Source organism: Phascolarctos cinereus, unplaced genomic scaffold (assembly GCF_003287225.1).
Source record: "Phascolarctos cinereus isolate Bilbo 61053 unplaced genomic scaffold, phaCin_HiC Scaffold_3;HRSCAF=262, whole genome shotgun sequence".
In the NCBI taxonomy this organism is placed as follows: Eukaryota; Metazoa; Chordata; class Mammalia; order Diprotodontia; family Phascolarctidae; genus Phascolarctos; species Phascolarctos cinereus.
In genome coordinates, this window is record NW_027555736.1 from 234226649 (window position 1) to 234250307 (window position 23659).

At 37.5% G+C, this 23659-nt stretch overlaps 1 protein-coding gene across 3 annotated transcripts in view; it reads left to right on the forward strand.

Annotated features, from left to right (window-relative positions):
- KLHL28 (kelch like family member 28) overlaps nt 1-12041 on the forward strand; it is a 45209-nt gene extending 33168 nt beyond the window's left edge. For all 3 annotated transcript variants that reach the window (XM_020986424.2, XM_020986426.2, XM_020986425.2), the window contains 3 exons: nt 3929-4372; nt 6433-6641; nt 7459-12041. In XM_020986424.2, the coding sequence (XP_020842083.1) occupies nt 3929-4372; nt 6433-6641; nt 7459-7622 (817 nt within the window). In that variant the 3' untranslated portion in view covers nt 7623-12041. The remainder of the gene's footprint in view (nt 1-3928; nt 4373-6432; nt 6642-7458) is intronic.
- The last annotated feature ends 11618 nt before the right edge of the window (nt 12042-23659 follow it).

Sequence of the window (23659 nt, forward strand, 5' to 3'; positions counted from 1 at the left end):
CTCAGCTCATTCTGAGATTTAGCACTTTTGACACTATTTTTAAATGACCATATGATGCTCATATTCATCCTCTGTTACCAGGCCTTACTGCCATCTTGCTATGAATTTCTTTTTAAAATCTCAGTTGGTTTGATGAATTTCCTTTAGAAAGATTCCATTTTTCCTCTTCATCAGAATTATTTCTTCAGGATTTACTTCTGTAGAATTTCATTCCTAAGTTTCTCCCATGTATCCCTTATAAGCTGAGTTCCCCTGTAGCATGAGTATTCTACCAAAATTCTATCTTTCCTCTGAACTTCAAATCTAAGGTGCATGTCAGACTATGCCCTTATTCCCTCTCTTCTGTCACAAACTGTGATTAAGAGTGTTTACTTTCTCTCAGGATACTTTGCATTTGCACACCAGAAAGGATTTCTTACCTGTTGATAGAATCAGATCCAGAATAGAATTTTGTCATGTGGCTTACTACACCTTTTAAAGAATAAAATTGTCACTAAGGCAAATCAAGAAGTTATTGTTTGGTTTGCTTTTGGGAAAGAAAAAATTCCAGCAGTTGTCTGGATAATTGAAGTTCCTAATCACTACTGTGTTATGTCTGTGCCCCAGATTTGTGATATTTCCCGAATTCCTCATCTTTTTTTTCTGTTCAAGTGGTCTGTACACTTAGATGAGTATATGGAGTGTTCAGGATGACTACCACCTCTGGTGTGAGGGCTTGTCAGGGCCGCTCAGCCACAGCTGGTGTCCACTTGATTCACCTGACTCTCACCTGTGGCTCCAAGAAGCTGTAGCTATGCAGCATCCACACCCTTGCAAACTGTCTTGGCAGATGAGTTAAAAACCAGTTTGAGGGTAACTGACAGGCCTGAAAACTGTTGGTGAACTAGGGGGATGTCTACCCCAAGCAGGTGAAGACTTTATGCAGTAGAAGAGATGGATGAGAACAGTTTATTCCAGTGGCCAGGAAGGCAGCTTAAGCTTGGTCAGGCATCAGAGAAGTCAGGGTCATCCACTGCATCCTGGGCCATCACCAGTCGTCTTGACTTTTGTCCTGCTACTGGACTTCAATGGAAGAGAGAGTGAGGCTGATAACTTTGTGCAACTCTGCCTCTCTTTAATCCAGTTCACACACAAGTCAAGATGTCATGTGTGATGTCTGTCATTTATCTACTTCAAAAACAAAGGACAAACAATTACAGTACACTCTGATGACAGAAATTGTTTCTGCTTCTCCATATGTTGACTTTCACCAAAATACTCTCCCATCATGCTTCCTCCCCCCTTCCCAATTCCTTGATTTCCTTATATGATCGTGCTTTTTTTCTGAATAATTTTTTTATTCTGAGCTTTATAAGCATCAACAAATATATGTATTTTCATATACAAAGAACAAAGAATTTTATATCAAATTGTATTACAAATTTTTTTAAGTATATAGTAAACTCAACATATTAGTTTTCTAGGAGTTTTCCTTTGGGGATCTCTTTCAGGAGGAGATCGGTGGATTCTTTCAATTTCTATTTTGCCCTCTGGTTCTAATATATCAGGGCAGTTTTCTTTGATAATTTCTTGAAAGATGATGTCTAGGCTCTTTTTGATCATGGCTTTCAGATAGTCCAATAATTTTTAAATTCCTTCTCCTTGATCTGTTTTCCAGGTCAGTTGTTTTTCTGATGAGATATTTCACATTATCTTCTATTTTCTCATTCTTTTGGATTTGTTTTATAGTGTCCTGATTTCTTATAAAGTCATTAGCTTCCAATTGCTCTATTCTAATTTTTAAGGAAGTATTTTCTTCAGTAATCTTTTGGACTTCCTTTTCCATTTGGCCAATTTTCCTTTTTAGGGCATTCTTCTCCTCATTGGCTTTTTGGACCTCTTTTGCCATTTGGGTTAGGCTATTTTTTAAGGTGTTATTTTCTTCAGTATTTTTTTGGGTCTCCTTTAGCAAGCTGTTGACTTGTTTTTCATGATTTTCTTGCATCACTCTCATTTCTCTTCCCAGTTTTTCCTCTACTTCTCTTACTTCTCAAAATCCCTTTTGAGCTCTTCCAAGGCTTGGGACTGATTCATATTTTTCTTGGAGGCTTTGGATATAGGAGCTCTGACTTTGTTGTCTTCTTCTGGTTGTATAGTTTGATATTCTTTGTCACCAAAGTAAGATAATATAGTCTGACTTTTTTTGTATTGCTTGCTCATGATCCCAGTCAGTTACTTGAGTTTTAAACTCTTTGTTAAGGTAAGAGTCTGCTTCCAATGTGGAGAATGTACTGTCCCAAGCTTCTGGGGTTTGTATAGCTGTTTTCAGAGACACTTATAGGGACCTGTAAATTTTCAGTTCTTCTAAGGTGGTATGATACGGGGTGAGGTGTTTATTCCTTTCCTGGCTTGGGCTCTGGTCTGTTAGTGACCACAAGTACTCCTTTCTGTCCTGTAACTGTGAGGAGGGGTTCCTCTCTACAGCCACTACAAGCTCCACCACGCCAGCGTTCCTCCTCACCCCAGAACTGTGACCCAGATCCACACACGGGCAAAGCAAGAGATTCCTGACACAGCACTGGCAAAGAGATACCTGCAATCCCTCTGTGATCAGTCACTGGATTCCCTCTCAGTCTGTGGGCCAGAAGCTCAGGAGACAGCTGCCCCCCACAAGGGCCTCTCTGTCAGGGAACTGGATCTGAGACCCCGAGCTCCTCTCTCAGCACCACAGAAACAGACTTTTCCCACTGACCTTCTAAGTTGTCTTTGGCGTTTCTGGGTTGAGAAGTCTGGAAGCCGCCACAGCTGCTCGAGATTCAGTCCTCTGAGGCCTGCTCCAAGTTCACTGCGACCTGCGCTGTGCTCCGCTCCCAGCCCGGCGTGATGTACCTTTCTGATCAATCATCCAGGTTGTCTTGGGCTGGAAATTTGTTTCACTCTTTTTGTGGGTTCTGCTGCTTTAGAATTTGTTTTGAGCTATTTTTTATAGGTATTTGGAGGGGTTTAGGGGAGAGCTCAAGCAAGTCACTGCTTTCACTCCGCCATCTTGGCTCCACCTCAGTGTATTAGTTTCAAAGCTGTCCTCTGTGTCTTTGAGTGTCCTTCTGTTCTCTTTATTTTTTTTAGATCCTTCAGTGGCCCTCTTTTTTAAAAAAATTTTTGGCATTACTGTCGGGTCACTCAGTAATCTACAGTGGATCCCTACTGCTGCTAGGGTCAAATATGGACTTTGACATTCAAAGCTCTTTACAGCCTTGCTTCTTTCCTCCCTTTCTAGTCTCAAAACTTATTCCTCCATGTACTGTTGAGTTGAGTCATACTGGCCTGTTTGCTCATATGTAATACTCCATTTACTGTCTTCATGCTTTTGCATTGGTTGTTTCTTTTGTCTAGAATAGATAGCACTTCCTTCTTACTTCTGCCTCTTGAAATCCTTTGTTTCCTTCAAGTCTCAGCTCAAGCACGATATTCTTCAGGAAGCATTTTCTGTTCCTCCCTGAACTGCTATTGACTTTCCCTCTTAGGTATCTTTTTTATGTGTACCTTGTATGTATCTATATTTGTACATATTTCCCTTATTAGAATATTAGCATCTTAAGGATGAGGATTGTTTAACTTTTGACTTGGTATCGCCAACATTTATCATAGTGCCTGACACATATCAAGAGAGACAACATATACACATAAAAGTATATGTAAGATATGTATATATCAAATATAAGGTAGTTTTTGTAGGGGTGGTGAGACGCATTATCATCTGGGGAATCAGGAAAGGCTTATTGTAGAAGCTGAGCTTTGAAGAAAAATAGGGACTCTCAAGAGACAAAGGTGAAGACAGAGTACATTCTAGGGGGGACATCAGGGACAACCTGTGTGCATGGAATACTGAATCTGAGTTGTGGACATTTACATTCTTGGTTTATGTAACTGATGGTTTCTTCTTCTTCAGTGTGGAGATGTACTTCCCTCAGAATGACTCGTGGATTGGTTTGGCATCCCTTAATACTCCTCGCTATGAATTTGGAATATGCGTTTTAGACCAGAAAGTATATGTTGTAGGAGGCATTGCAACTCATATGAGGCAAGGCATCAATTTCAGAAAACATGAAAATTCAGTGGAATGCTGGGATCCTGATACAAATACCTGGACCTCTCTCGAGAGAATGAATGAGAGCCGAAGTACCCTTGGAGTGGTTGTACTAGCAGGAGAACTTTATGCCTTAGGTGGTTATGATGGGCAATCTTATTTGCAGTCTGTAGAGAAATATATTCCCAAAGTTAAAGAATGGCAGCCTGTAGCACCGATGTCTAAAACCAGAAGTTGTTTTGCTGCTGCTGTGTTGGATGGAATGATATATGCCCTTGGTGGCTATGGCCCTGCTCATATGAACAGGTATTTATTTCTTTTGTATATTCGTAGATTATTTTTTAATGAATAAAAAGTCATTTATTAAACATTCATGATGTACCAGGTACTATGCTAAACAGTAAAGAAGACAGTCCTTACACTCCTACTTTATTTAAGAGAAATAATATATGTGGAGAGAGGAGGGTTCAACTGCAGGAAAGGGGGCAAGACCCAGGAGTTCTCAGCATATGTGAGGTGTCTGCCTTGCAGGCTGGGAGGAGTATTTAAAGAAGTGGCAGTAAATTTTATGTGGATTTACTTTTTAAATTTAGGTACCTGAAAAATGGACATAATTTAGAAAGCTGTAGTTTCAGATCAAAGATTGTAAAAGGATATATATTTGATTCCTTCTCAGATTAATAAAGTAATAGAAAAACTAATTCATAGTAAGCTTACATTTTAATTTATGTTATGTATGTGCTGTGTCTTAATCTTTTGGAACTATTGCATCCAAACTGAAGTATAAATATAAATAAATGGGACTTTACCGTATTCTGAAATATTCATTTAGTAAGTACCTGCCGTGTGTCAGGCACTTTGCTAGGCGTTGAGGATACAAAGGCAAAAACAAAACAGTACTCGTTCTCTAAGAACGTAACAGTATGGGGCAGCCAGGTAGTGCGCTGGATAGAGCACTGGCTCTGGAGTCAGGAGGACCTGAGTTCACACAGGGCCTCAGACACATGACACTCACTAGCTGTGTGACTCTGGGCAAGTCACTTAACCCCAGTTGCCTCACATGCACACAAAAAGAACTTAACAGTATATTGATCAAAAGAGATCATATAGTGAATAAAAAGACAAATGAATAGTTTGTCATTATCATGAATTAATCCAGATTCCTAAATATTACATGGAAATGCATTAACTATATAGACTACATTTACGTTAACTAATCAGCACTGTATTTGTTTTTACTTCTGAAATGCATGAAAAACGAGAAGAGTGATCTGTTTGATGAAACTGAATTTGAAGAAATATCTACAGTGCAAACATTTTCAAAATCACCCCACTGGAGTGGCATTTTTTTGGACTTAATCTCTTCCCCTTGTTGTTTATCAAACATGCATTGTAATAGCTGACAGTCAGTTTGGGCCCTTAGATACGCAGCACCATACTTTGAAAAACTGTTGCTAAGGAATTTGACAAAGTGACCATAGTGTGTATTATGAATTAGGAAAAGAACTCTTAAAGAATGCAGTTTCCCATTGGCATTTGCCCATGGTCTTGTGGGTTTTGACTCATGTTTTTTGTAAACAGTAGACATACTCTGCCACCTAGTCTAATAATGAACTTTAGGATGACTTCCAGAAGGTCCCAAATTCTTCGTCAGGACCAGAAATACAATACAGGGCTCCTTTTCTGATCCAGAACATCCCAAAGGTTTTTCTTTAGGGAAGATTCCAAGAAGGTCTGAATTGATTTGGACATTTATATAAAGCAACTTGTTAAGTCCCAACGTCAACCTAGATTTAGCCCTCACGTGCTTAAGGATCATCTGAATTTTAGAGATTATCCTAATTCTAGAGGGACTTTTTTTAGTGTCCGTAGTCTCAAGTGTGTATCCGTCAGCTCTGACTCAGACTTCTGTGGTGTTTCCAAGTGCCCTAAAGGTATCCTTAATTTTAGTATTTAGAAATCAGGGCAGTGAACTAATTATAATTATTGAATTTGGGGCAAAGCAACAAATCAGCATGGTTCAACAATATCTGTTTTTTTGCACTCCTTTACCAGAACTCTATTGTGGTTAGATCTCAAGTACATGCCTTTTTGAATAGAGATAGCCCATAGTTGCTGAGTCAGTTTCCATTCTGCTCTCTTAATGGCAGAAGTCTAAAGGTTATTCAGCGTGTTGATTTGTCTTTAGTTTTCAGTTTTTGCCTAATCTTTTGAATGTGTAGTTGATTTCAGTATACAACCCATTTTCTTTCTTCATTTTACTTGTTTATTGTTCTGAAATCTAGACCTGTAATAGGCTTTTGCATGGTATGAATGGTATAAAGAGTTATGGAAACTAATACTCTCTTTTTTCTACATGTCTGCAGTGTGGAACGTTATGATCCAAGTAAAGACTCTTGGGAAATGGTCGCATCAATGGCAGATAAAAGGATTAACTTTGGTGTTGGTGTTATGCTAGGCTTCCTTTTTGTAGTGGGTGGACATAATGGTGTTTCCCATTTATCAAGTATTGAAAGATATGATCCTCATCAAAATCAGTGGACTTTGTGCAGACCAATGAAGGAACCCAGGACAGGTAATAATTAGTATTACTTACTAACCATATACATTGCACATCACTCTGGAAGCTTTTCTTTTGATATCTACCCAGATTACAAGTATACAAGTTTGTGCGTGCACAAACGAACACACGCGCGCGCACACACACACACACACACACACACACACACACACACACACACACACACGAGATAGACTATGGAACAGTAGTGTATTGGAAAGAGTCCCCTACACTTGGAATCAGAAAACCACTGTATGACCTTGAGTAATAGTTTACCTCTTTGGCCTTCTTTTTTTACTAAAGTCAGGAAAATAAAGTAATTGAACTAAATAACCTTTTAGAGTTCCTTCTAAAAGATATCCTTTTCAAACATTTAAATCGTACTCATATAAAATTTAAATATTGCTTTTCATAGGGTTCTGGTCCAGAAAAGGATGAACTTGGAGGTTCTTTGAAAGAACCAAATCAGCCTCTATGCTCAAATAAAATTGTATCAGTATCTTAGGGTAAACATTTAAATTGTCAATATAATTTATTTTTAGCAACATAAAAATAGTAAATGATTAAGTGGAAATATACTGCTTGAGGTTTGATCACAAATAGTTTTTATAGCATTCATTTTAGGGAAAGCCATAGTTTAAAAGAACAAATGAAGATAATAAAATTTTATCGCACACAAATACACATACATATGCATATACATTTATAATCACTGAAGTGCTAAAAACAATCTTAGGAAACATTCTTTTCTGCAAACTGAAAAATAAGAGATGTTTTCTATTTTATACTTTATTTGTATTTATTTCCCTTGTTTCTCACCTACCTTTTACAGGTGTTGGTGCTGCAGTAATTGATAACTATCTTTATGTGGTTGGTGGTCACTCAGGGTCATCCTATTTGAACACTGTACAAAAATATGACCCTATTGAAAACACATGGCTGGATTCTGCTGGCATGATGTACTGTCGGTGTAATTTTGGATTAACTGCACTTTGAGAAGTGTGAACTCATGGACACAATGTGATGGTGAATCTTGCACTGCATGAAAAGATGCCCAGTTTTCTAAGACCCAGAAGCTGCATACTTTTCTCTTTTTACTCAGAGTGGCATGAAGACTTATTTAAAATTGTATTGGGTATTTTAAATTGATAAATAGTTTTGATTACTCTTAATTACATGTGAACAGATGGGGGGAAAAAAGAAGCCCTCTTGCCAATTCAGTGGAGCATTTTTCCTGAGACTGGCTTGGTACATGGTAGCTTGCCATACGTTTATAGGCATACATGTGAGGGGAGCCTATATTTTTCATTTTTTTCTTCTCTCTTCCTCCATGCAGTTTCCTGGAATAGTATAGGAGGTGCTTGAGTATTGTAAGAATGCACTCTTTGTTGATAATTGTTAGATATGTCTTCATGATAGATTGGAACCCAGTGCTTCATTTTTTTTGTTAAAATAAAGTAACTAACTCAAGGGCTGCCTTTTTTCAGTAACTTAAGGTTTGTAAATAACAATTACCATAGTAGGTTGGCTATACTTCCTTCTTGGGTGTAGGGCTGGGGTTAATTGGTGAATATTCATTGATATATTTACACCTTTAACTATCATGTTATTTTGGGGCCATTTAAAAAAAAATTTAGCAATTAATTTTTTTTACACCATTTTTATGTGGACAGGTTAATGCTAGATTAACTTTTTTTTTTTACCTAACTAGGTTATATTGGTTGGTTTGGTTTGTTTTTTTTTTCACTTTAAGAGGAACATGGATTGGGAGTTAGTTATATGATTTGTTTCATGTTTCTTTTAAAGCTCAGCAGATTTCACAGACTGCTTCGATGTAAGTATTTGAAAGAGGTTATAAGTACTCCAGCCCAAGTAAATTTTTTTCATATATTTGTAATAATTTTATTTTTTAAGAATGTATATTTGGTTTTTCAAAGTGTTGAGATATAAAAATGGTGCTAACCGTAAGTTCTATGACAAGGCTATTACCAATGTTCTTAAGGTAGTTCAGTATGTATAACGCATGACATTCAGATAGTATTTTTCATATTTTTTTGGGCTTGATTCATTTGTGCCTATGAGAAATGTCAGTAACAATACTAATGTATGCAACATTTTGTTACTTTAAAAAATCTAAACAGCTTAGTTTTATGTTTTGTTTTTTATCTTTTCAGAATAGTGGTTCAACCATTTTTTGTGATAATCCTTGCCCTTAAAAATGGAAATAAATTATAGCAAGTGAAAAGCGACAGGCAATGATACATTATTGCATACATATCCTATAAAATTAAATATTTAACATTATTGAAAAAAACTGGAATTCTAATATGTTTACTTCAGTAAATTTGATTTTACTTTGGCTGTTAACTTCTTAAAATCAGCATTGTTTGCTATCGCCAGATGAAAACTTAATTGAAATAAGCAACTGGATTTACTATAGTGTTTTTTTATTAAATGTTTGTTGGTCTTAAGCAAGGAATCACATTTAACTTGCATTTATTATGATTGTTGGTACTTACATCACCAAGTTTGGTACTATAGTCACTCTGGCTCCTTTCTCCTTGTCAGATTAATTTCTCCATCTTCTTGTTCCTCTTTTTGTTATTCTTGAAGCCAGTGTATATTTTTACCTCAAAAACTCATCACATACTACATTCTTAAGTGCCATAATGTTCTAAACAATTGTTAAGCCATCTGTAATTATATCACATATAGGTGAATTTTTAGTGTGTGTATAATACATTGCATTCTTTGAAAAACTAGTTACAACTAGGCAATCCGCAGTTTTCCTTGTTCTTCCATAAACTTCCAGATGTGGATCTGAATGTGCATCATAAAACATAGCATCATGTTTCACAGTTATTTGCACAAACTACAAAATCTTGCAAGTGATTTTCCCTTGGCTAACTCAGAATACAACAGGAGCTACAAACAATAAGATTGACAGGCAAGATATTTTCTGCATTGCTTATTTCAATGACCAAATGACACAGAGCAATAATAGTACTTGATCATTAATTTTAGTGGCTGGTGATTGAAGAAGAGTGCACCGATTGTGATGGGCACAAATTTTACTTAATGAAAAGCAATTTAAAAGTTTCCTTTTGATTTAAAGTTCGATTTACTGTCTGTTTCTTTCTGGTTTTTTTCAACCAAATAGTTAATTAAATATGTCATGTTAGAAAGAACTTTGTTTTTTAAATGACTAATTAATTTTTCTTACTTTTATTAGAAGATGGGGGTATTCAGAGGAGATTGTGCAGCATCGACTAATCTTTCTAATCAGCTTTATTATGTAATAATTTTATTTATGTGCTATGCCAACTCCCAAAAGAATTAACTCATTTAGCAGATCAAATGAAAGATACTTGTTAGCATACTTTGGAAACATAATTAGAGATTATCCTTTGAAGTTACATGTAAGCATTTTCTACATTGACTCAAAATGGGGAAATAAGCCACCAAAGGTCTGTTGTAGTTACCAAAGGAACGTAAGCATTCTATGCATACTGCAGACATTCCCAGAAGTTCTAAATTATCCACGTAGCTAATGAGCATCCAGATTGTTGATCTGGTCTGAGACAAGCTGTGGAAAACATGTAACATGTAATCTATTGCTTAAAATACTTGTGGTGAATTGTACCTAAAATATCATTCTAATAAAAGCTGAATTTAACATCTTTAGTCCTTCAGACCTTATTTTTCTTACATTAGAGATAGTGAGTACCCAATTTACCTAAACTTGTTGGGGCAGAAATAATAAAGATTAAAGTTTTTTGTTTTTTTTGTTTTTTTTTAAATTAAATGTTGAACTAAAAATGAGAAGAAAAAAGTAGGAAAGGATTTATCATTTTGAAAACCAGTAATAATAAGCTAGTCAAGTTAGATATAAATTGTTTCCATTAATACTAAACAAATTATATTTTATATACCAGGCCTGGAAGTCACTATTCAATATCTTTTGGATATGGTGATAGAATTTAAGTGATTTTCAATATATCACAGTAGATTGATGCATAGTAAAACTGCAGTTTGTCCTTGCTTATAGTTCTTTTAAACTTAAGTAATTTGTTATATAATATGAATGCTAGGACATGACATGAAATGTGAAAAAAGTTTAAGTAAGTGTGATTCTGGGACCTTTCTTTACTCCAACATCTTAAAATGATCATGCAGCATACTTGCCAAATTTGATAGAGTACCAACGTAAGCAAATCTTTAATGCATAGCCTAAATGTTATAAGTATGAAAAAGTCATAGTTAACAAAAATAGGGATGTCTTAGGATACAGAATTGCCTGGAATTGGATAATTTAATTCTAAAAGAAAAAATAAAAGTACAATAATTAAAATAATTAAAACAGTAAAAAAAATTTTAATGGCATATGAGGTTGTGGCTAACATTGATTATGTGGTTAGGGAAGAGATAACATATGTATGTACAGTACCATGTTTATTTTCTGTTTTGGTTTTGAAATGCTGTTATTGTCTAGTTCACCCAAGTGCACATTTTTAGGAAAAACCAGATAATAAGTTCAATAAACTGGCTGTGACTTCTGTTAATTTGTCTTCTGTCTGAAAGTTAAGATATCCAAATAAGATGTCAATGTTGAATTAGCATCCAGTTCTAATTCTTAACCACTCCATTCTTTTTCTTTGTAAAAGCACTTTAAATAAGTATGGTTATTCTGTGGCTGACAATGCATTCGATTTTCACTTACAACATTGATTCATTATTAAGATGTAGTATCTTATAATAAGTGAGAGATTTAATAGGTTTACACATTTTGACTGGTATGATTTTAGAAACAAATTAAAATCCAGTTTACATCTCTACAGAGAGAAAAATCATGTTGAACATGTCTTTTTTATTACATGTAACATTTAACTGTAGGTAATTTATTGTAACTTTTGTCAGGTTAACATTTGTAAGCTCCATTCATTGTTTAAAACACTAAGCAAAAAGTTCCAAGTTTGCCTTAAATTTCTAGTGAAGTTAAATTAAAGAACTGGATGATAATGCCTATATTTTTGCCTTACAAGATGTGCTGTATTTTAACCCAAGATGACTTTCATTTTTACGGGATTCTGAAACTTTGTAGATGTAGAGTACTAATACTTTAAGTTATAAGGAGATTGATGTGGCTGTGGATCGGATTATTTAAATGTATTTGTTACGTATTTCACCTCTTTGTATGTATCTTTCTAGCAACAGGGTTTTATTTTGTTTTGGTTTACATGATAAAGTGGCACTTAATTTACTTTCTATTACAACAGAACTGATGACCATTCTTTTGGTTTTGGTTCACTGTTCTTAAAGTACTTTGTGTGTGCTGTTGTCTTAATGATATGTAATAATTGTTGTTGTATTTCATTTAATGTAAAACATTTAAAATAAATCCAAAAGGCACGTTTATATCTTTGATTGATAAGTGGTGAGTGAACAGCTTTTATACTGCTAATTTTGTGCATACTATTGCAGTCAACATTGGGACATCATGTGGTGGAAATATGATGTGGTAGAATTTCTAAAGAGAAAAATCAGGAAACTTGGGTTTCATTACCAGCTCTATCATCAGCTTGCTGTGGTAGTAAGCCATTTATCCCATGGGCTTTAATTTAATCTTCTATACAAATAAAAGGATGAGTAGGTGATTTTAAGGCCCCACCCACCCCTCACATTGTTTGAATCTAGATTTGAAGATTGTATGAGTACTTTAAAGAGGTTCTCTTGTGGTACACTGGAAAGCTCACTGGGCTTGGACCTGGGGCCACATATTGTCTGTACTCCATACTGCTTCCTAGATGAGGGTGTCACTTTACCTTGAGTCTCAGTTTCCTCATCTGTAAAATGGAGTTGGACCAAATATCTTTCAGCACTAACCCTTTAATTCTGTGACCCTGTAAAATGAAGTCTAACTCTGATACATAGACATTCAGATGATCTAATAACCATTGTCAATCAATTAGGGAGAGTTTTTTTTTAATTAGGGAGAGTTTTTGAAGACCTACCTAACACTATGGGGGCTCTAAAGTATTAAGATGGTATTTGCCATCAAGAAGCTTACAGTCTAGCTGAGAAGATAAGATACACATTAAGCTATAACTAATAATATAAAATAGTTAAAGTCCCAGGTCCACTATAGAGGGGTCTAAATTTGTACAGACTGCAAGAACAGGTATAACAACTTATAGCTCTGTCACTCAGTACTACTTATGATTCATAGATCCACTTGAAGTATGTGAGTAGAGACAATAAATGGTAAAGAGTTCAGGGGAGGGAGAGATCATTTCCAACCGAGGTGGATTGAGGAAAGCTATAAGAAAAGATTTAAGCTATGCTTTGATTTTAATTCCTATTGCTTGAGTAATGGGTAGGGTTTAGCCAATTAGGAGCAAGGAATTCAGGTTAGAGTGAATAATGTAAATAAGTTGGCAAAGTATAGATGTTAGTTCAGGGTAGAGGTGAAAGATGTTGCACACAGTATTGTCATTTTGTCATTTACAGTGCACTGGTCTTGTACCCATTCCTTTTTAATCTTGCTCTGAGTTTTTATTCTGTTTGTCACCATTGGAATCCCCTGTCTTGCTGACATCCTGCCTCCCTTTTTATTACAGGCAAGGCAAGTTTTCAGTTGAGGATGAGGGATAGGCAGTACAGGATTATCAGCATTACATTAGTAGGCCTCTGGGCTCTGCTTTCAGCACCTGGGATTTTGTCTATTAAGGATTTCCAGAACACCTGGTTTATGGGCATTAGAGAAACAAGGAAGTCTGGTTGCTTGAGTTTCCTTGGACTGTGGATTCAGTGAATTCCTGGAGGCCTTGGAACAGTTTCCTGCTCTGCTAAATTATCCCTGAAATGTTAACCAGGTGGAAAGAAAAATGAAAAGATCACTGGTTCTGGAGTTGCAGGACCTGGGTTCAAATCCCACCTGATAATACCTGTGAGATTTTGAGCAAGTTATTTAACTTCCCTGACTCTCAGTTTCCTCGTCTGTAAAGTGAAGGGGTTGTACAAGATGACCTTTGACGTCCATTATAGATCTATGAACCATTCTTCCTGTTCCTCTTACTAAATCTTATTCCTTTGTTCTGAGAATTGAGCTGTTTCTAAGTGAAGGGGAGACAGAGCCAAGATGATGAAGTAGGAGAGAGTAGAGCAAGTTCTTCTTATTCCCTCTCTCCCTCCACTGTAACACCTCCCCTACCCCCCCCAAAAAAAAGCCCTCCAAACATCTGGGAAGTACTATTTATGATTCATAGATCTAGAGTAGAAAGAGGAAGGGTCTTGTGCTTAGGGATGGCATGTCCAGAATGAGGAGCAATCTCTGGTGGTCCTAGTATTCTGCAAACAGCAAGTTCAGAAGCAAATGACAGCTGTGTAGCTGCATACCTCAGGAGTGAAGCAGTGTCTCAGTTCTAGCTTCTGGCCTAGGCTGAACCCTGCAGAGGAATAATCAGGGAAGGAATCCCAGACCAAAGCAGAACTTGGAGTACCGTCCCTGAACCAGCAGATCTTCCTAGATAGCAGAATAGTGACTAAGTCCAGCAGCATTCTCTTGTTGATCAAACCCAAACCCAGGTCAGGAACTTGCACAGCTCAAACCTGAGAGGCAGCGAACATATTTTGCCCTGCATCAGATTGCTTTTAGAGCACTAAAAACTTGAAAGTTCTCAAGCTGAGTTGTCCCTGAAATCCTGGAATAACACAGTACTCAAGAAATCAGCAGCAGGATCAGCCCAGACATTGCTTCCAGAAGTGTGCAGGGCCTGGCCATAATGTAAAGGCTGAAGTAAGGAAGTAGATTAGAAGAATGAGAAAAAAAAAAAGAATCCCGCCAACAACAACAAAGGAAGCCCTTATGGGGGACAGAGGCCCTCGAGACACAAACCCAGAAGAGGATGACTCCGAATGACAAGCACAACTTGGGCATAAATTCAACTAGAATCCCTGAAAGAGATAATCAAGAGTTAAAGAGTAAAAAAAAAAAAGCTTTTTTAAATGAAATGGGAATAATACAGGGAAAAATGGAAAAAGAAATGAGAGCTGTATAAGAAAGAATGAGAAAGGGAAGTACCAACTCAGCATAAGAGATGCAAAACCTTTCCCAAACAGCAACCGCTCTGAAAATTAGAATGGCACAAATAGAAGTCCGTAACTCCATGATACAATAAGAGATATTAAAGTCAAAAGGCTGAAAGTGTAGAAGCAGATGTAAAGAATCTTGGCAGTAACAACTGACCTGGAAAAGTAATTGAGAGAAAATGTAAGAATCACTGAAATACCTGAAATGAAAGTTGTGACCAAAAAAAAAGCAAAAAAACCCCTTAGACATCATCTTTCAAGAAATCTTAAAACTGCCCAGATCTCTTAAACCCAGAGGATAAAATGGAAAGAATCCACCAGTCACCTTCTGAAAGAAACTCCCAGGAACATAATAGCCAAAATCCAGGGCTTCCACATCAAAGGAAAAAATTCCTGCAATCAATCGATAAAACATGTATTAAATGCCTACTTTGTGCCAGGCCCTGTAAGTGCTAGGGAAACAAAAAGAGACCAAAGACAGCCTCTGCCTTCAGGGAGCTTATGATGGAGGAGCCAATGTACACAATCAGAATTCAGTTACCAAGGAACCGCAGGCAATATCACACATGATTTTTTCAGCTACCACTAACAAGGAGCATAGAGCTAAGAATATTAGATTCCAAAAGGCAAATGACATAGGCTTACAACCAAGAATAACTCACCAGCAAAACTGAGTATTATGCTTCAATTGTCTTTTAAAGAGGGCTTCCAAGCATTTTTCATGAAAAGATTAGAGCCATATAGAAACTTTGAGGTGCAAACAGGGAGTCAATTGAAATATAAAAATGTAAACATGAATAAAGACTCATGAGGGACTATGAACTGCTTATATTCTAATATGGGAAGATGATCCATGTGTCTCCTCTGAATCCCATCATCAGGCTTCATAGAGGGGATCTAGACAGAAAGCTTGGGAGTGGTCTTGATGGTCTTAAAGAATAGAAAAGGATAGGAAGAAGAATACACTAGGGCAAGAAAGAGGAAGGTTTATGGAAATTTTTCTCATAAGCTGGGTGTGCAAGAAGTTGTCTTTGCAAAGCAGAAGGAAGAGATAAGGAGAGTTGCTGACACTTGAACATTACTCTCATGTGAACAGGTGAAAGGTGGGAAAAATAAACGCACAGAAATACATTAAACTCAACAGATAAATAGGGAAAAGGAACAAGTGATAATTAGGAAAAAAGTTGTTCCTGTTGTTCGTCCTTCATCTCTGAAGGTGACCAGTGATCTCAAAGGTGACATCTTGATTTAGGCATGAATTGTATTTAAATGAGGCAGAGTTGCACAAAGTTCAGCCTTACTTTCTCTTCCTGAATCGTCAAAAGTCCAGTGACAATAGGGATACCTGCTACAAAATAAGTATTATACCAACCACTGTTTAAGTGTCTTAGCCACAACACATACGCACACTTCTTTTAGTAGATTAAGTCAAGAATTAGTCCTAAACAAAATAAGTTTTAGGGATGTACAAAAATGTGTAGTGTTTTTAGAGGTAGCAAAGAATTAGAAAATATTGAGGTGCCCAGTAATTGGGGAACTGAGAAAGTCACAGTATATAAATGTCATGGAAGGTAAATTTCATATTAACTGATAGAGAGTGAAATGAACAGAACCAGGCCAACAGTTCATACAGTGACAACAATACGGTGAAGAAAAACAACTTTGAAAGACTTGGGAATTCTCGTTTGCTTAATGACCAACCACAATTCCAGAGGACTATTGATGAAACACGCTACCCACTTCCTGATAAAGACTCAGGGACAATGAATGAGACTTCAAAAACAACAAACATGGCCAGTGTAGAAATTTGTTTTGCTTGACTATAAATGTAACCAAGGTTTTATTTTTCTTTTCTTCTCGATTAGGGAAGTATTGGGATGGAAGGGAGAGGAACATTTTTGCTGATTGAAAAAAAATTTTATTAAAAAAAAAAAGATTGTAGGTTACCATTACCCCAAATGTCTGCTTGGGTCAACCACAGCAAAAACATCTTTGGCTCCAATCCTACAGTTGAGGAAGCTTCACCAGATGAAGCTTTGCCCTTTGGGAGGTGGAGTTGTATTCCTAGGTGTCAGGAGGGAGTGGTCTTAGGCACAGTTAGGAATGAGTCGAATTTCACCAGATATGCCTAATCACCATGAAGAAGAACATGTATATTAGTAAATATTAAATGGTTTTAAAGGGTCAGTTCCAACACCAATATTTCTGTATGTTTTCCATCTTCATAGTTTGCTGTTTGTGTAGTGGTCACTTATTAGAGCATTTGTATGCCAGGCACTGTGGTAGGCCATGGGGCTGCAAAGGACAATCCCTGACCTCAGGGATCTGACATTCTATTACAGAGAAGCAATTTGGATGCAGATAAGTAAGTATATACTAAGTCATTTACATGCGGGCAGGGGTGGGGAGAGGAAAGGTAGAATAGGCACCATATAGGTGTCACTTGAGCTTTGAAGGAAGCTAAGGAATCTAAAAGGCAGAAATGAGGGGGAATGCATTTCAGATGTGGGGGGGACCACTAATCAAAAGACTCAGAAATGAATTGGAATGTTGCTTACGGGAAATAGCAAATCAGTCAGTTTGAATAGAATGTAGCCCGTGTTCAGGAGAGAAATGTGCGTTAAACCTGAAAAGGTAAGCTATTATAGCTCGCTTGGGAAAGGTTTGAAGGGCAAATGGAGGAATACTGAACAGTCCATACAAAACTAGTCATCTGAGGGTGGAGAGAAGGGTATACAACATGAGGGATGCTGTGGATGTATAAGACTGGGCAACTTTCAGTACGGAGTTTTGAGAGAGAAGGAAGAGGTAAGGACCACTTGAAAGTTGCAATTTAAGATGACCATGCCCTCAACAAAATTAGGGAAATTATGAAGAGGGGAGGGTTTGTGGAGAAAGGTACTGAGTTCCATTTTCAACGTGTTGAACTTAAGATGTCCGCAGAATGTCTATTTGGAAATATTTTATAAATAGTTTGTGATATGGGAACTAGGACTCCGGAGAAAGATTATATAAGTCTAGAAATCATTTGCATAAAGATGATAGCTTAACCCAAGAAAGTACATAGAACAAAAAAGAGAAAAGGAACCCTGGGGTAAAAATGTGGGGCATAAATGCTGATATAATAAGAGAAACAGAAGGAGCAGCCAGAGAGACTGAGGAGGAGGGTCATGAAAACCCAGGGAGAGACTTGTCAATAGTGTCAAATAGTCGTACACCATAAAATTATACAAAAGAACCAAATTTGAATATATTGTCAAATATGAAGGAGTATATGTATCATTAAGTTAAGTGAATTGACAGGGACATCTCTCTGCTTTTCCTTGCCAAATTCTAAAATAGTGGTTTCCTCTTAGCAAGAAGCCATGCCAAAAGGTAATCATGGCTATGTCATGTAAAACTCTTACCTTGGGAGGGAAGAGAGTAAGCATTTAAGTAGCATCTACCTTGTGCTAGGTGCTGTGTTAAGTGCTTTTACAGATGTCTCATTTAGGTGCTGTTATTTCCCCATCTTGCACTTCAGGAAACTGAGGCAGACAGGGGTTGTAACTTGCTCAGGGTCACAGCTATTAAATTGAACTTAGGTCTTTCCAAAGTCAGAAGTCTAAGGCCTGGAGTCTGAAAGACTATCTTGCACTCCTAAATACTTGAAGGCTAAATATTTGTCTAATAATTATTAGAGAGCCCTAAATTTTTGTCAGTTCCAGTCTTGTATTAACAATTGTGTATTGATTCCAATTGACCATCCTGTGGGTATCTCAGACTCACCAGTCTGAAACAATTTCTTTACTGCCAAACTCTGCCCGATTTCAGACTTCCGTATCTTTTATCAAGGACGCCATCATCCTTCTACTCACCCAGGTTTGCAGTCTTATTGTCAGTTCTTCCCTTTCTCACCCTACATATGCCAGTCTTGCCATTTGTACCTCTACCTCTTGCATTCATGCCCATTTCACCATTCACAACCACCACCCTCTAGTCTGGCCCCTCTTCCCTTTAACTGGGACAAAAACAACACTATAACCTGTTGATCTCCCTATTACAAGTCTTTCCCCATTCTAATCCAACCTCCACTCAGCTGCCAGTGGTATTCCTAAGACATAGGTCATGTGATGTCCCTTCCTTGCTTAATAAATGACCATGGCTCTCTATTACCACTAGGATCAAATATAAAGTCTTACTTAGCATTTCAAACTCTAATCTACCTTTCCAGCCTCAACCATTATTTCCTTCACATTCTGTTCAGCCAAACTGGCCTTGCTATTTTTCCTCACATATGACACTCCATCTCTTCCTGTCTTTGCTCAAGTTGTCCTCCGTGTCTTGAATGTACTTCATCTACTATTGCCTCTTAAAAAAACATCTGAATATGTCAAAGATAAGCTGAAGTCCTTTCATGAGTCCTTTTATAATCATCTTTCCCAAATTTGGATTCTTTGTATTTATCTTGTGTTTACCTGTAATGTGTATTTCTGTATGTATACATGCAGAGAGGGCAGCTGGATGGTGCAATGGATAGAGTGCTAGGCCTGAAGTTAAGAAGACTCACCTTCCTGAGTTCAAATCAGACAACTACTAGCTGTGTGACCCTGACCAAGTCACTTAACCCTGTTTACCTCAGTTTACTCATCTGTAAAATGAGTTGGAAAGGAAATGGCAAGCTACTTTAGTATCTTTGCCAAGAAAACTCCAAATAGGATCACAAAGACACAACTGACAAATGACTGAACGACAAAATATAGAGGAAAGAGGCAGGGACTTATCTGAAATCTCTCAAATTCCCCTCCAAACAAACAAATTTATTTAGTTAGTTATTTAGTTAGTTAAGTATTTGGCAATTGGGGTTAAGTGACTTGCCCAAGGTCACACAGCTAGTTAAGTGTCAAGTGTTGGGTCTGAGGCCAGATTTGACTCAGGTCCTCCTGACTTCAGGGCCGGTGCTCTATCCACTGCGCCACCTAGCTGCCCCTCCAAACAACTTTAAAATCACACCTCAAATCAAATTCTGGAGCAGCAGAACCAACAAAGGTAAAACAATTTCCCGGCACTAGACAACTTAGTCGGCAGGTTGTCTCGGTGCAGCGGTGACTGGACCTGGAGCCCAGTGCACGCCAGCGGCAGATCTTGTTGGAGGCAGTTTATGAGCAGCAGCAGCAGCTTTGGGAGCTCTTAACCCCAGTATATTAAGGAGGTAAGAGACTACCAGGGACCATTTGCTGGCCCTGGGTGCAGGACTCTGTTGCATTGCCTACATGCAGTTTCCAGGTCATAGTCCCAGAGCTGAGAAGAGCACAAGCTTATTGGCACTTGTGGCCGCAGGGGTGCAGGGGCTCTGATTATAGTTCCAGGAGAAGAGTGCTTGTGGTTGCTCACAGACCAGAGCACAGGCCAAGAGAGCTGTCACTGCACCTCTCAGAACATACTGCCTTGAAAGAACCAGAAACCTACAGACACCTGGAGCCAGCTCTGAAAATAGCAGCAAGAGAGGCCTGAAGATTAGGACAGTGCCCCCTTGACCTTAGGAGCAAAGCCCAGCTTTAACATAAAGTTACAAGTCAAGAAATAGGCTGGGGAGTTAAGCAAGCAACAAAAGAAGGGCCTGACCATAGAAAGTGACTATGGCTATAGGGAAGATCAAGATACAAACTCAGAAGAAGACAGCAAAGTCAAAACAGATGTGAATTGGTTACAGGCCCCCCCCCCCAATTTCTGGAGGAGCCCAAAAAGGATTTTTAAAATCAGAGAGGCAGAGGAAAAATTGGGGAAAGAAATGAGAGTGATGCAAGAAAATCATGAAAAGACAGCTTGGTAAAGGAGGCACAAAAAATACTGAAGACAATAAACTTAAAAAGCAGAGTTGGAGAAATGGTAAAAGAGGCACAAAATTCCACTGGAGAGAAGACTTCTTGAAAGAGTAGGATTGGCCAAGTGAAAAAAGAGGTACAGTCATTGAAGAAAAGAACTCCTTAAAAAGAACGGGCCAAATGGAAAAGAAGGTACAAAAGCTCCCTGAAGAAAATAATTCCTTCAGAGCTAGAATTTGGCAACTAGAAGCTAATGACTCAATGAAATATCAAGAAACAATAAACCAAAGTCGAATTAAAAAATCGGAGAAAATGTGAAATATCAGATAAACAACTAATCTGGAAAATAATCAAGGAGAGATCATTTAAATTTTGGACTACCTAAAAGCCATGATAAAAAGAGAGAGAGAGAGAGAGAGAGAGAGACTAGACATCATAATTTCATGAAATTATCCAAGAAAATTGCCCTGATATCCTAAAACCAGAGGGTAAAATATAAATTGAAAGAATCCCCTAATCACCTCCTGAAAGAGATCCCAGAATGAAAATTCCCTGGATTATTATAGCCAAATTCTAGAGCTCCCAGGTCAAGGAGAAAATATTGCAAGCAGCCAGAAAGAAACAATTCAAATATCATGGAGTCACAGTCAGGGTAACACAAGACTTAGCAGGTTCTACATCAGAGGTTCCCAAAATTATTTGGGGGCAGCTAGGTTGTGCAGTGGATAGAGCACCAGCCCTGAAGTCAGGAGGACCTGAGTTCAAATCTGGCCTCAGACCAAACACTTGACACTTACTAGCTGTGTGACCCTGGGCAAGTCACTTAACCCCAATTGCCTAAAAGCAAAAAAATTTTTTAAAATATTAAAAAAAATATATATATATATATATACACACTCCACACACCCCTGGAAATCTTTAACCCTTTAACAGTTTCTTTTTGTTTTACATTTGTGTCAGTTCAAAAAAAAAGATCAATTTTTTAAAAAAATGACATCTTAAATTTAATAATTTATTATAAATTTGTGGGTTTTTTCCTGCATTGAAATTTTGATGATGCAATATTGTGTAACGTAACCGTATAGTATCGTATCATAAACAAGTCATTACATGCGCATATTCCTGCTGATGCATGCAGAACTTCCTGACAATGCATGACATACTTGCCTGTCAACACCTGCTGGTTAAGACCTGTCAGTGGACTTGACCAGTGTTGGGTTATGACTTGTATTTTGTGGGTTTATTTTGAAAATTTATTTATTTTTAGTTTTCAATATTCACTTCCACAAGTTTTTGAGTTCCAAATTTCTCCCCCCTCCCCCACCCCAAGATGGCATGCATTCTGAATACCCTTTCCCCTGGTCTGCCTTCTCTTCTATCTCTCCCCCCTCCCTTCTCTTATCCCCTTCCCCTTCTATTTTCCTGTAGAGCAGGATAGACTTCTGTACCCCATTTCCTGTATTTCTTATTTCCCAGTTGCATGTGAAAATTTTTTTTAAAACATGTGTTTTTAAAACTTTGAGTTCCAAATTTTCTCCCTTCCTCCCTCACCACCCACCCTTATTGAAAAGGCAAGCAACTCAATATAGGTTGTACATATGCAGTTATGCAAAACACGTCCATAGTAGACATGTTGTGAAAAACTAACTCTATTTCCCTTAATCCTATCCTGCCCTCCCATTCATTCTATTCTTTCTTTTGACCCTGTCCCTCCTCAGAAGTATTTGTTTCTGATTACCCTCTTTCCCAATCTGCCCTCCTCTCTATCACCCCCCTGCTCTCTTGTCCCCTTCTCCCCCTATTTTCCTGTAGGGTAAGACAGATTTCCATATGTGGGTTTATTTTGGAAAAAAAAATGTAATCACTATGACTTTAACTGTTACACAACAGATGAAACATGTACAAACTTTTTTTCAAAATTTTCTTCTCTTCTTTCTTTATGCTTCCACTGCACCCTTATTTTTATTAAACATCCCCCAATTGCACCCAGGCTACCACCTCCCTAGATCGTTCCAGCACCCCCTAGGGTGCACTTTGGGAACCTCTGTAAAAATCTATATTAATGGATGAGAGGGCTTGGAATGTGATATTCCAGAAGCGAAAGGAGCTAGAATTACTACTAAGAATAATCTACTCAGCATAATTGGGAAAAAAATGGATATTTAATGAAATAGATTTTTCAAGCATTCCTGATCAAATAGACTAGAGCTGAATAAAAAATATGACATTCTAACAGAAGACTCAAGAGAAGCATGAAAAGGGAAACATGAAAGAGAACTCATAAGGGATTCAGGAAGGTTAAACTGTTTAAATTTATATATAGGAATATACTTGTAACACCTAAGAATGTTATCATTACTAGGACAATTAGGAGTATACATAGACAGAGGATACGGGTATAAGTTGACTATGATGGGATGATTTCAAAAAAATAAGACTAAGGAGTGAGAAAGAGAGATGCATTGGGAGAAGGGAGAGGTAGAATGGGGTAAATTATCTCACCTAAAAGAAATGCAAAAGGAAGAGCTTTTACAGTGGATGGGAAGATGGGAGGGGTAGTGGGTAATGCTTGAATATTACCCTCTTTGGAACTGGCTCAAAGAGTGAGTACTCAGGTACAGAAATCTATCTTGCCCTATAGAGAGGCAGGAAAAGGATAAGAGAAACGGAGGAGGTGAGAGAAGGAAAAGCAGACTAGGGGAGGCAATGGTCAGAAGCAAAACAGTCTTTTGAGAAGGGACAGGCTAAAAAAAAAAGAGAAGGATAAATGTGGAAAAATGGAATGGAGGGAAATACACAGTTTAGTAATAATCATAACTGTGAATGTGAATGGGATAAACTTTCATAAACAGAAGCAGGTAGCAGAGTGGATTAAAAACTAGAATCCTATGGTATGTTGTTTACCAGAAACACATTTGAAACAAGGAGACACACATAGTAAATATAAGAGGCTGGAGCAGAATCTTTTATGCTTCAGTTGATGTAAAAAAAACAGGGGCAGTAATCATGATCTCAAACAAATCAAAAGCAAAAATAGATCTAATTAAAAGGGATAAGCAGGGAAAATACATTTTGCTAAAAGGCACCAAAGACAATTAAGTAATATCAGTACTAAACATATATGCACCAAATGGCTTAACA